The sequence below is a fragment of the Hypomesus transpacificus genome, unplaced genomic scaffold, assembly GCF_021917145.1.
Source record: "Hypomesus transpacificus isolate Combined female unplaced genomic scaffold, fHypTra1 scaffold_392, whole genome shotgun sequence".
NCBI classification, from domain to species: Eukaryota; Metazoa; Chordata; class Actinopteri; order Osmeriformes; family Osmeridae; genus Hypomesus; species Hypomesus transpacificus.
Genome location: NW_025813913.1, coordinates 52214 through 66548, shown reverse-complemented (window position 1 = coordinate 66548; position 14335 = coordinate 52214). Strand labels below are relative to the sequence as shown.

Here is a 14335-nt window from a genome sequence, read left to right as displayed (position 1 = left end):
TCATCTTCTCATCCTGTGAGGATTGTGCGGTTCAGACGCAGCGTGCGTCCGTGTGTCTGTCCTCCGGCGCCGCTCTGGAGCCGCTCTCGAGACGCTCTGGAGCCGTGCTATCTGGCAGAGTTCAGAGAGCAGCCAGTCAGCCTGTGATGAGATGAGAACCAGGCGGGGAAAACGAGGCGTAATCGTCAGGGGTCACGAGGCGGCGCTGTCATAATTGGAGAGAGGGTCGTCCTGTTGTTTCTGTCCTCGTTGGTCGGCGGCCAAGGGGGCGGGAGAACAGGTCTCCATGGCAACTATTACATTTCCCATGGTGATTGTATCCGAACGAGCGGTTTTGAGAGCGTTTGAACTCGGAATGGACTGAAATGTGGTTGCAAGAATGTTTAACATCTGGGAGTCAGTCACACACTAATTAGGAAGCAGACTGAGTGTTCATATCTCCTGCTGTGTGTGTGTGTGTGTGTGTGTGTGACATGCAGCGAGACACACATACTACATGCACACACTTTTAACTGTGAGTAACTACACCCCATCATGGAGCTTACTCAGTCATTTAGTAACTACACACTGCTTTCTGCTGCTGCTCCTGGATGGTAACATTCTCCTGGTTGTAAACATTCTCCTGGTTGTAAACATTCTCCTCCTCCTGTTTGTGGTCCTGCAGATGTCCAGCACATCAAGCGTCGTGACATCATCCTGAAGCGGGAGCTAGGGGAGGGGGCCTTTGGGAAGGTCTTCCTGGCTGAGTGCTACAACTTGAGCCCAACCAAGGACAAGATGCTGGTGGCTGTCAAGGTAAGGGAGAGAGACCTCCTGCCCTCCTCTTCACCGCTCCTCTCTTTGTCCTTCCCTCTCTCCTCTTTGGTTCCCCTCTCTTCTATCCCTCCTCTCCTCCCCCCTCGTTTCTCCTCCCCTCGTGTCTGCCACTGCAGCCTGGCTGGGGGGGATATTGGTGAGACAGATAGAGCCTCCATTACCCATGACCCCCCAGGGCCACCCCGTGCCCTCTGTAGTCTCGGGTTACACCAGACATGGACACCCAGGTCAGGGCCCCTGCCTGGATCCCCACCCGACTCATGTCAACCTGATCCTGGGTGGTGTGTGGGGGCTGTAGGGCGCCCAGGTCCAGACGTCTGGATCTCTGGGAGAGGCTTAGCTGGATCGATGAAGTGGAGCGAGGACTGGGTCTGGATCAATAATGATACTAATGATTGTTGGGGTCAACATGTGGAGCATGTTCACTGTAGCTAGTCTCACTGGGTTACACTGACACTACCTACAGTGAGCACAACATCTTTTTTCTTCACTCTCTGCTTTTCACTCTCCCACTCTTCTTTTCCCCTCCCTCCCTCCCTCCCTCGCTCCCTCCCTCCCTCCCTCCCTTGCCCCCCCCGCTCCCTCCCTCCCTCGCTCCCTCCCTCCCTCCCTCGCTCCCTCCCTCCCTCGCTCCCTCCCTCCCTCCCTCCCTCCCTCGCTCCCTCCCTCCCTCCCTCCCTCCCTCCCTCCCTCCCTTGCCCCCCCCGCTCCCTCCCTCCCTCCCTCGCTCCCTCGCTCCCTCCCTCGCTCCCTCCCTCCCTCCCTCGCTCCCTCCCTCCCTCCCTCCCTCCCTCCCTCGCTCCCTCCCTCCCTCCCTCCCTCCCTCCCTCCCTCCCTCCCTTGCCCCCCCGCTCCCTCCCTCCCTCGCTCCCTCCCTCCCTCCCTCCCTCGCTCCCTCTTTCTCACCAGCCACTCGGGTGAGTGGTTTGCTCTGAATGTCATAACTCACTAGCAGGTTGACCTGACACAACAATGACTGCCTTCCTCTTTTCTCCTGTCCTCTCTCTCCCTCTCTCCCTCCTCCTCTGTCTCTCTCTCTGTCTCTCTCTCTCTCTCCCTCTCTCCCTCCTCCTCTGTCTCTCTCTCTGTCTCTCTCTCTCTCTCCCTCTCTCCCTCCTCCTCTGTCTCTCTCTCTGTCTCTCCCTCTCTCGCTCTCTCTCTCTCTCTCTCTCCACTCTCCTCTCTCCTCTCTTCTCTCTCTCATCCTGTCTCATTTCAGCGCTCTCATTCTTTCTCTCACAAATTGACACACACACAAACACACTCTCATGTGCATGAGTGTGACATTAAACGACTTAAGTGACTAAATGTAAACAAATCCTCAGAGCAGATTACACATATAGGCTTGAAATTTGAGATGAATCTGTCAAATGGATTAAATGATAGCAAACTAATTCTTCAGTGATTAGCAGGCTGTAGTATCACATGTTGAATAGTGTTCAGCCCACACAAGCGCTTTCCCTCTCTGTCTTGTTAGAGCATGGAGGTGATATCTGGCTTCTACAGACTCCTCCCATGGGACAGGCTGCATCGTCCTGCTTAAACACTCCAGTTCAGAGTCAACCAGCAGCCCCTCTCTAACGACATGGAGGAGAAAAACCTTTTAAATGTTAAACCGATCGATACGTGTGCACCGAAATCAATAGCCATCTTTAAAGGAGTCCCCGCAAAGCCACACACACACACATACTGTATACACACATAAACCACAAAACCACAGAAAAACGATTTAAGAAACACAGAGCTCATCAATAAAGGTACCTGAAATCACAATGTCACCTGACATAGGAGAGGAGAGCTCTGGCGGTGCGAACACGTCTCATGAAGAACAGGTAATGACATGTCAGAAGGCTTATAGGACATCTTAACAAAGTCAACGACCTGCTGATTGTCTGGCTGGGTGCGCTGCTGGTTGCAGGGTCATTCTGACTTCCTGTCAGAAGCTCCTCTTCTGTGGGTTTGCTTCTCCTGAATGACGAGAGCAGGGACTGTGACCGTGCTGTTCCTAGTGTGCTGTTATCTAGACACGGAACACATCCAGGGTCCCGAAAATCTCCTGCTTTTGATATCAAATGTTACTTGTATATCCCATTTTACAAGCAATGCCATTGAGAGCTTCACAGATGCCCACATATCGACACATAATAACCCAAACCCTCAAATCCATCTCCTCCATTTGATGTGATCTGTGGTATCTCAGTGTGAGGATAAGAACTCCGTTATCAGACGGCCTGCCACTCACCCCCTGTCTGGGGGTGTAGAGCTGGTGTTCTCTCCACAGTGAAATCACTCTGCTGCACCGTGTACCTCATGAACAAGTTCAGACCCTCTGTAATGCCTCCCCCTCTACAGAGCTCTCTACCGAGCCCCTCTACCGAGTCCCTCTAACAAGCCCCTCTAACGAGCCCCTCTAACGAGCCCCTCTACCGAGCCCCTCTACAGAGCCCCCCTACCGAGCCCCTCTACAGAGCCCCCCTACCAAGCCCCTTACCGAGTCCCTCTAACAAGCCCCTCTAACGAGCCCCTCTAACGAGCCCCTCTACCGAGCCCCTCTACCAAGCCCCTCTACAGAGCCCCCCTACCGAGCCCCTCTACAGAGCCCCCCTACCAAGCCCCTCTACCGAGTCCCTCTAACAAGCCCCTCTAATGAGCCCCTCTAACGAGCCCCTCTACCGAGCCCCTCTACAGAGCCCCCCTACCGAGCCCCTCTACAGAGCCCCCCTAACGAGCCCCCCTACCGAGCCCCTCTACAGAGCCCCCCTACCGAGCCCCTCTACAGAGCCCCCCTACCAAGCCCCTCTACCGAGTCCCTCTAACGAGTCCCTCTAACGAGCCCCTCTAACGAGCCCCTCTACCGAGCCCCTCTACAGAGCCCCCCTACCGAGCCCCTCTACAGAGCCCCCCTACAGAGCCCCCCTAACGAGCCCCTCTAACGAGCCCCTCTACCGAGCCCCTCTAACGAGCCCCCCTAACGAGCCCCTCTAACGAGCCCCTCCACAGAGCCCCTCTAACGAACCCCTCTAACGAGCCCCTCTACAGAGCCCCCCTAACGAGCCCCTCTACCGAGCCCCTCTACAGAGCCCCTCTACAGAGCCCCTCTACAGAGCCCCCCTAACGAGCCCCTCTAACGAGCCCCTCTACCGAGCCCCTCTAACGAGCCCCTCTACCGAGCCCCTCTTCCGAGCCCCTCTACCGAGCCCCTCTAACGAGCCCCTCTACCTCCAGACCCTGAAGGACCCCACCCTGGCGGCCAGGAAGGACTTCCAGAGGGAGGCGGAGCTCCTTACCAACCTGCAGCACGAGCACATCGTCAAGTTCTACGGCGTGTGTGTGGACGGCGACCCGCTCATCATGGTGTTTGAGTACATGAAGCACGGAGACCTCAACAAGTTCCTGAGGTAAGGAGGTCCTGGGAAGGAGCTGATGGACCTTGTGGGGGTGGGGGTTGTGGGGGGGGTGTCTGCCGATCAAGAAGTCTAAGGTTCAAATCCCCCCTCTAAAAAAGCATTGGCTAAATGAATACATTGTGTGTTATCAATGCCCAGTAGTTCATGTGTGTGTTTTTAGGGAAGCTCATAGTCCCTTTGTAATTTCCTACATGCCAGTCTCTCTTTATAAACACACTGAATCCTCAGTGATGGATGACTGGGTTTGAGAGAAGATGCCTTTCAGAAACGAGGAAACTGTTTCTCTCTAACCTAGTGTAAACATCCCCTGTCCTCGCTGTATGAACACACACACACACACACACCTTGTTCCTCTCTAACCTAGTGTAAACATCCCCTGTCCTCGCTGCATGAACACACACACACACCCACACACACACACACACAGAGAGATGTAACCCTGCACTTCTAACCCACTCTGCTGTCACAGTATATTTTGTGTTGACAAAAGAAACTGTGTCAAGAATGCAAATGAGATGGATTATCTCTGTCATGATTGGATGTTATTGAATCCCAGGATGCTTTGCGGTGGCAGGGAACATTGGTTTTGCGGAGCGAGGCAGAGCTGACAGACGTCCCTGCTTGTAGCGCCCATGCAAATTTCATGACAGTAATTGCGTTTTCATTAATGTGTTGGCATCAATTCATGCAGAGATCTCATTCGGTTTGAACCCAGTGCCCCTAGCACAATGATGACAACGTTGAACTTCCTCTATCAATTAAGCCTCGTCGTGAAATTCATTGGACCAGATGTCTGGTCAGCCAAAGCTTCAAACATATTTTATTACATGACTGTTGCCTCTCTCTGCCTCGATCTGCACCGCTTTGCCACACACATGAATGGATAGAGTCAAAGAACGATCTGTAATTACATGATATTGTTATGACATGGCAATTAAGGGTGTCCTGTGTTTGGCCTAATTATAGCACAATTTCAGAGCTATGAGACCTGAATACGGTTAAGTGCCTCATGAATAATTGAATGGTTATTGTGTTTCTCATGTACCATGAACTTGAGACCTGATTGGTCATTGTGTTTCTCTTACAACATGCACCCACGTCCTGATTGGTTCTTTACCCCATGGTCCAGAGCCCACGGGCCAGACGCCTTGATCCTGGTTGACGGACAGCCCCTGCAGACCAATGGGGAGCTGGGCCTGTCGCAGATGCTGCACATCGCTAGCCAGATTGCGGCGGGGATGATGTACCTGTCGTCCCAGCACTTTGTGCACAGAGACCTGGCCACCAGGAACTGTCTGGTGGGGAACGGCCTGCTGGTGAAGATCGGAGACTTCGGGATGTCCAGGGACATCTACAGCACGGACTACTACCGGGTGAGGAGCTACACTGTAAGCTACCTCCGTCGCTAGGGTGGGGAGGGGATGGTTGCTTTCGTGTGGATTGGATGGTTGCTAGCGTGTGGATTGGATGGTTGCTAGGATTAGATGCTACAGAGTGAGCTACCTTCGTTGCTAGGATGGTGAGGGTTACTAGGGTGGGGGTGGTTGCTAGGGTGGGGGTGGTTGCTAGGGTGGGGGTGGTTGCTAGGGTGGGGGTGGTTGCTAGGGTGGGGGTGGTTACTAGGGTGGGGGTGGTTGCTAGGGTGGGGGTGATAGCTAGGGTGGTGGTGGTTGCTAGGGTGGGGGTGATTACTAGGGTGGGGGTGGTTGCTAGGATGGGGGTGGTTGCTAGGGTGGGGGTGGTTGCTACTGATTGATCTTTAGCAGGGTAAGGAAGGGTTGTAGGGGTGTGTGAGGTGATGGTAGGGGTGTGATTTGGACTCCTCCTACCTCACCTCTCAGCACAGCGTGGGGGTCCCTGTGGCTCAGGGAACACAGAGGAGGACCAGTAGACTGATGTCACTCCGAGTCAGCACAGGGTTGTTTGGAGTCATCTGGATGCCCAGTGTGCAGATCAGGGCTCCAGGTGGAGGGTGTGTTGCCTAAGCAGATAGCATCACTTTGGGAGGCCAGGCTGCCATTACACAGACATCATCACCGTATCCCAGGGGGACTCGCTATTCCGTAATTACCGTAGTGGGAAATGCATTACAGTACATTTGCAGTAAATGTCAAATACTCCATTGAGCCTCATCCTGCTTAATGCATTCCGTGGTCTGTCTCTTCTTAACGACCGTTACTAAGGTCTGATTGCTCTTTGCAACAAGCAGCTCAGTAAAGACCTGTATCAGTTAAGAGGCAGGGCTACCAGCAAGAGATGCAACACGGGCACCCAAGAGGATGGAGGAAGTGGAGATGACATTTGCAATAAAAACTGTTCAGTTTTGTTGTCCGACAGTTGGCTTGGATAGTGACTACCTAACTTTATTATGTCTGAAACTTCCTGTCTTACTGACTTCCTTTCTGACTCACTACACGTTTCCTGTTTGGACATGTGGGGTATAGAGGAGACCCAAAAGGAAGAAAACAGAACTGAATAAATAGTCGTTTGTTCTCAAACACATGAGCTAGTCCTGTTTGTGTAAACCAGGAGAGGCAGGGTTCTGGTTCTGTTGGACAGCATCCTCTCCGTAGCCCCAGCCGGGGTGAAGTTACAGCCCCTCTGCCGCAGCACATGGCCCAGGGGCCCTGACTACCCTGAACCCCTTCCCTGGAACCTGGAGATCACAGCTCAGGGCCAGGAACTCATCTCACTGACACTTCCCACACATGGAGGTGGGGGGCCTGGTTTCCCTGCTTGGAGCCCCAGGATGAGGGCCTGTTTGTGGGCTCCGCCGCCACAGGAGGAGCCTGGAGGAGCAGCACCGTGAGAGTCGTCAGTCCCCATCGAAGGTAGACCAGACAGGACGCTCCTGATGACAGCCAGCGCATCACCTGTCTGCTGGATAGTTGATCGCTTAACAATCCTTGCACTGAAAGCATGTACAATCTCATGGAAATGTTCATCTTCAACAACCTTTAAACAGCTGAATGCTTCAGAAGCTGAGCCAGCTGGTTTTAGGTCATCATCTTGATGGAGGATGTGAGAAGTGGTAAATGTTCTCATGTCCCATTTCACAGGTAATGGGATCATAGTTTAGGCTGTGTAATAGACTAACATCAAAGGAAAAATACCAAGTTGGGAATGCAAAGAGACTATCCATTGATATTGGACTTTGAAACGCTGTTGTTCCACTCTGAACAGTGCACTGGAGTCCAAAGACATGCTGTTCCTGCCATGCCATTTTCTATGTTCCATTACCTTCAGAGATGCCATATCTTTGCTGATGAACAGGAAGCACACAGGAAGAGGGTGACATGGAGTGCTTTCAGAGAACACTCTGGAACATCTGTTCAGAGAGATGGAGAACTGTTACACGTCTCATTCATCTGTAAGACGGGACTGGTCTAAGATTCACTGAGGTCTCCTTTCTCTTTCTCTCCTACGGTCCTTCCTCTTTATTTCTTCCCTCTTTCCTCCCTCCCTCCCCTCCCACCGACTCCTCCTCCTTTCTTCCTTTAGGTCGGAGGTCACACCATGCTGCCCATCCGCTGGATGCCTCCTGAGAGCATCATGTATAGGAAGTTCACCACGGAGAGCGATGTGTGGAGCTTTGGGGTGATTCTGTGGGAAATCTTCACCTACGGCAAACAGCCCTGGTTCCAGCTGGCCAATAACGAGGTATGCAACCTCCACCCCTTTAACCTTTATTGAACCATGTCAATTAAGGACCTGTGGCAAATCTTTACATTAGAGTCAGGGTAGGTAATGTTGGTGTGTAACTTTTTCCCTTTTTTTTCCACATACAACACGACACAAAAAATGTTTTTATTTTGTTATTATTGTTTCAGCTTTCAACTTTTTATTTGAAACTTTTAATTTTTTATTTCAACCTTTATAAACTTAGTTTTTTCCTACATATCAGTGTTTTATTGTAGTTATTGCTGACTAACATAGAACACCTGCAAAACTACCTACTGCATCAAAACTAATTTTATGTTGTGCAAGATAGCAGTGAATAGTAAGTAAACGGCTGATGTACGGGGTGAGTTGACAGCCTTCGGGCGTCAGGTCGATCCTGTCACACAGCGTGTAGGAAGAGTCTGCTTCAGGCATATTCAACCCACAACAACTAATCAATATCAAGAACGTTCATACAGTATAATCAATACAACCCCCTCCTCAGCTTTGTAGGAAGCCCAGTGTGGAGACAGATTGCTTGGGTACAACGCTGTTAAACTGTTAGTTGCCATGGTGTCCTTGTTGTGTTTTTGAGTTTCCTGCACAAACTCAACTGTGTGACCTTGGCTTTGCTCCCATGTAATTACAGTTTAGCATTCATTATTCCCCGCAGTTTCTGGGTGCCAGCCACGCAAGACTCTGTCAGAGAAATGCTGGCTATGTTGATGTTGTCGACTATATTACTGTAAATAAGGCTCTCGATGATGGACCACAGTGTTATATGGCTCTCTCTCTCTCCTCCCCCCCAGGTGATAGAGTGTATCACCCAAGGCCGTGTGCTGGAGAGACCCCGCGTGTGTCCTAAGGAGGTTTATGACATGATGCTAGGCTGCTGGCTGAGAGAGCCCCAGCAGAGGCTAAACATCAAGGACATACAGAAAATACTCTTCGCCTTGAGCAAAGCTACGCCAGTCTATCTGGACATCCTCGGCTAGCCGCCAGCCTGGCTGAAGGCACGCTAGCCTGTTAGCGTGCTAGGGTGTTAGCAGGCTAGGGCGTTCGCGCGCTAGTCTGTCAGCGAGCAATCCTGTTAGCAGATTAGCCTGTTGGTCTGCTAGCCTGTTAGCCGCTAGCCTGTGAGTATGCTAGCTTGTGAGCTCGCTAGCTTGTTAGCGTGCTAGCCTGTGGGGTTGTCTGTCAATTTCCTCTTGTCTATCTCTATCCCCAACGGATACACAAAGCAACCCAGGAATAATACAAACAAACAGAACTGCTTTACTGTCAAACACCCACTGTACAATATAGGGATTGACTTAAGTGCCTGCTACTCCTTTCAATACACTGGATAACAGTCTTTAAAAAAGTACTTTTACATTTTGTTTACCTGCATTTAAAACTGTACAATTCCTGGATACTGTACGAAGAGAACAACCTTCTTTTTGCCTACAGAAAAAAATACAGAAAAAAAAACTGAAGACAAAATATTTAGAAAATGCATTAAAAAAAATCACAAAAAAATATAATCCCAGAGAAAAAGATGAAATCCCTGAACTGAGTTTGGTTTTGGTGACATACAGCTTGACAGAAAATCAAACTACCCAGGTGATTTAGTTTTTCTTTTTATAAATATATATTCTATATATTTTTTAATTTATTTTTATTTTCCGAGTGTGGATTCCTGCTATGTTTCTCACTAAGGATACTGTACATGCTCCACTGAAAGTGGCATTTACTGACAAGACAGTGGGTTGGCAGACAGACTTTTGGGGGAAAGGCCTTACTGCACTCGGATTGGCTGGATCTTCACCATGACTCTGGATCTAAGGATGCTTTTGGCTAAGGAATAGGGACAACTTCCCACCAAGAATTCCGAAGAGCAGGAAGTGACATTGATGACCATCCTAATTTAAAAATGAATGTATATACTGTAAATTTGTATGTGACGAGATATGTTAACTTATTTCATTTCCGAATTAGATGGTTTTTAGTTTTGCTGTCGTGTTCTGTTGAGTGAATCCGATAGGTATTTTGATCATCTCTTTTTTTAATTTACTTTTCTATTCTTTGCCTGGTCATAGCGTGTATGTTATTCCAATGATTAATTAATTAATTGCATCTATTTTATTTAGATTCATCAGCCTTGACATGATGTGATAAAAATGTAACATTGAGAGTCAGGATTGTAGATGGATAGACAGAGATGTCAACTCTTTGGGTAGAGTCCTTGTGTCTTTGTGCTTTGCCAGCTCACATAAACAGAAAGCCTACTGTATGGTGTTATTATAGCCATCCCACACATATAGCCTTCTGTCTTCATCTTCATTACATGGTAATACTCTTAGTTCATCTTCCCTCCAAACCCCATACCCTCCATTATCCAGCCCAATGCAAAGAGCTATTCCATTTAGCATTATTATTATTATTCCTGTTGTTGCTGGCAGTCAGTGATCGTGTCCTGATCCCCACACCTGTATGACATCACGGTGGCCCACCCCTTCGCCCAGATTGTCTGCTTCCCTCTGACATGCTTCTTCTCACTCTCGACTCATTCAGGGGTCGGTTGCCATAGGTGACAACTCTATCCACTGATCCCACAAGTCCCTAGTTTCGCGACGTCGTTTCAACCTCGATGTATTCAACCATGCTGACAGCTGATGGTCTCGCTCCGACGGCCACGCTGGTTGGGCTTCACACCTTCCTTCAGCCAAGGCCTGCCTCCTGTTGTGCAGCACACCTCCCTACAGCCAGGGTCTGCCTCCTGTCTCACAGCCCCCTCGTGCCGTGCTGCATGTCAAAAGCACCGACACACAGCCACCCACAGAATGTTTCCCCTGACACGAGAGACGCTCCAGCAGGTGCACCTGACTTTATCTTTTCCCGTACAGCTGTGTACCGGTGTTAAACCGCCCCACACTTGGCAAGACTTAGACAGGTGAATTATTCAGTAAGTGTGATAGAGCGATTGGAGGGGAGGGGGGGGGGGGGCGGTGGCTTATGAAGGAGAACAGCAGTGATGACAAACGCAGGCTGAGGCATTGTGGGACATTTTCCCAGCTTTTTTTTTTTTGCTGAGTGAAGCAGTCGGTTAAAGATTGTTTGTAAGCTCAGTGGCACGCAGATGATAAATCTATAAGCATTCTTAACTGGGTCTGGATGGAGATTCTGTTCTCTCACAAGCCTTTAGTTCTTAACTGAGACATTGTATGTGTAGTCATCATATTTCATAACATTCTTGTTTATGTATAGAATAACTTGACTTATACAAAATGTCTTTTTAAACTGAAAAGTTCTGGTCAACTTTTAAAAGTGCTGTACTTGTAGCTCAAATTAAAAGTTCCTTCATCTTTGAACGGTGAGATTGCTTTGTCATTTGTACATCTTCAGAATTAAGTCATGCGTCAGGGACACCTCAACATGTCGTTGGTGGATTCCGACAAAAGTACATTCTAATCGGAACATCTCAGAACACATTTCTTCTCCTCCTTAACCTCAGAATTCACATCTGAAGGGTTTAAAACATCTGACAGGTTTTCTGGAACATTGATACATCACATCTGTTCCCCTTCCTGTCTCCCTGTGTCCCTGTCCTGTGAGAGGTCTGTGGTGTTCCTCTTCCTGTCTCCCTGTCTCTCTGTCCTGTGAGAGGTCTGTGGTGTTCCTCTTCCTGTCTCCCTGTCTCTCTGTCCTGTGAGAGGTCTGTGGTGTTCCTCTTCCTGTCTCCCTGTGTCCCTGTCCTGTGAGAGGTCTGTGGTGTTCCTCTTCCTGTCTCCCTGTGTCCCTGTCCTGTGAGAGGTCTGTGGTGTTCCTCTTCCTGTCTCCCTGTGTCCCTGTCCTGTGAGAGGTCTGTGGTGTTCCTCTTCCTGTCTCCCTGTGTCCCTGTCCTGTGAGAGGTATGTGGTGTTCCTCTTCCTGTCTCCCTGTCTCTCTGTTCTGTGAGAGGTCTGTGGTGTTCCTCTTCCTGTCTCCCTGTCTCCCTGTCCTGTGAGAGGTATGTGGTGTTCCTCTTCCTGTCTCCCTGTCTCTCTGTCCTGTGAGAGGTCTGTGGTGTTCCTCTTCCTGTATCCCTGTCCTGTGAGAGGTTTGTGGTGTTCCTCTTCCTGTCTCCCTGTCTCTCTGTCCTGTGAGAGGTATGTGGTGTTCCTCTTCCTGTCTCCCTGTGTCCCTGTCCTGTGAGAGGTCTGTGGTGTTCAGGGATGCAGTGGATGTCCTCAGCTCTGACTTCACCCTCAACCCAGCCATGTTTTCAGCTGCAGTAGAGTGTTTTCCCTGGTAATGCTGCACCTATTCACCGTTCATCCCTCACTCTGTTCTACATCCTATCTCGCCCCTCTCTCCATTCTCCCCCACACGGTCTCCCAGGTGCAAGGCTTACTCTAGTGGTGGGTTATAGCATACAGGACTGGTGTGTTATTGTGTCCGTTCCATTACATACAGGATTGAGGTGGGTATGTTGGAGAGTGTGTTTGATTACATACAGGACTGTGGTGTGTGTTAGAAAGTGTGTGTGTATTAGATTATATACAGGACAGTGTTGTGTGTGAGAGAGTGTGTGGAGTAGATTACATCCAGGACTGTCGTGTGTGTGTGTGTGTGTGTGCGTGTGTGTGTGTGCTTGTTGACTACAGCAATACAGTGTAGAGCCTAGAGCTCTTTCTGACCAGTGGTGATGAAGGAGCTGAGGAAGAGGAAGGTTGCCATCTAACAAGATATGGCTGCTGGTCATGTGACCTCCCCCAGGTTTCAGGAGGCCTTGTCATTGGCTGCCTGAATCAAGCTAAGAGGCCAGAGAGTTGCTGAGATTGTCTGATTGACTAAGGTTAGAGGGCGTGTGGAGAGACTAAGGTTAGAGGGCGTGTGGAGGGACTCAATTTTATTCACTTCACTTGATCAATGCTCAATGACACTTGGAAGGCATACAATAAAACGCTTGTGTGTGTGTGTGTGTGTGTGTGAGAGAGAAAGACAGTGTTTGTGCCAGTGTGTGTCAACTGTGGGTATTGGAGTGGTGCTGTGAAGTTTTCCATATGCTGACACAGATGACAGATGAGTTACTGTTTCTAAACACAACGCAGGTGGATCTGGCTTCAGAAGAGAGGAATCACACCAAAGAGCCAGAGAAGGAGAGGAGAGAGATGAGAAGAGAGTAGAGGAGGAGAGACGAGGAGAATGAGGGAAAGGTTGAAAATAAGTGTTTGTGTGTGTATGTGTGCACTTCTCTTATCGCTTACTAAATCACTTCTGGGTGAATAATTTCACTAAATTATTGAAGGCATGAATATCTAATGGTATTTTAGCATTTATGCTGCCGTTAGCAACTCTGTCATGCCACGGCAACAACAGGTGCGTACAGTCACATTTCCTTCATCCTCTAAAATTCGGCATTTTTAAACCACCTTCAAAGCTTTTGGTAGTATGTCCTCATAATCTGTTAGCTGTGTGTAGGACCACACCATGCAGCTAGAACAGCCACTCTCACAGACAGACTGGATGGTGGATTTTTGCAGAAGCATGTCTGGATGACACACAGATAAATTGAATTCCTTGTCCCAGAACACAGGACACAGAGGAAGTGAAGTGTAAAACTTTAAAATTAAGAGAAAATGAGAAAATTCTGTCTGGCACAGTCATGCATAAACATTCAGAAGGAGAAAAGTAGGTCTGTTTACTGCTGAGAGAGACAGAGGGAGGAGAGAAGAGGGGAAGGAAAGGTGTGGAGAGAGAAAGGGAGAGTGAAAAGTGAGGAAAGGAGGAGAGAGAAAAGGGTGGGGGAGGAGAAGAGGGTGGGTGGTTGGGTGTCTGAAGAGAGGAGGGTGAGTGAGGTTAGGGATCAAATTGAGTGCAGTATTAAGACTTGAGATGGCCTGTCACCCCGGAGCAGTCTGCTTCACTGTCAGCAGTCTGCTTCACTGTCAGCAGTCTGCTTCACTGTCAGCAGTCTGACGTCTAGATTAACCTTGGTGCTGCCCAACACTCCTGTAGAACCTCATCACTATGCCAACAGCATACCACACCCTCACAGCTCAAACCCTCTCACCTCACACATGCTCACGCCCAGACTTCTTATACCCACACATCCACACAGCACGCTGAAGTCACACACCCGTGTGCTCAACACTCCTTTACTCTCTCTCTCTCTCGCTCTCTCTCTCTCTCTCTCTCTCTCTCTCTCTCTCTCTCTCTCTCTCTCTCTCTCTCTCTCTCTCTCTCTCTCTCATGCGCTCTCTCTCTCTCTTTCTCTTTGCCTCTCTCTCTTTGTCTCTCTCTCTTTGTCTCTCGCTCTGTCTCCCTCCCCAACCTCCGACCCCTGACCTCCTCCTCCATCTTTCAGCGTTACACGGACACGGCTGGAATTTTTGTTGGCTTTCTTTTCAAATCATTACTTTGTTACCTCAGAGGAGAATAAAAACAGAGAATTTGAACAAGAGAGAGACAGAGAGAAAAAAGAGAGATGG

At 49.5% G+C, this 14335-nt stretch overlaps 1 protein-coding gene across 1 annotated transcript; it reads left to right on the top strand.

Annotated features, from left to right (window-relative positions):
* Positions 1-664: 664 nt before the first annotated feature.
* On the top strand, positions 665-8925 carry LOC124464710 (NT-3 growth factor receptor-like; the record flags this gene model as incomplete). The annotated part of the gene is made up of 5 exons (XM_047016518.1): positions 665-795; positions 4042-4214; positions 5353-5611; positions 7725-7883; positions 8693-8925. Coding segments are annotated over 5 exons (908 nt in total), but the record flags the coding sequence as incomplete, so codon positions are not given.
* Between the last annotated feature and the right edge of the window lie 5410 nt (positions 8926-14335).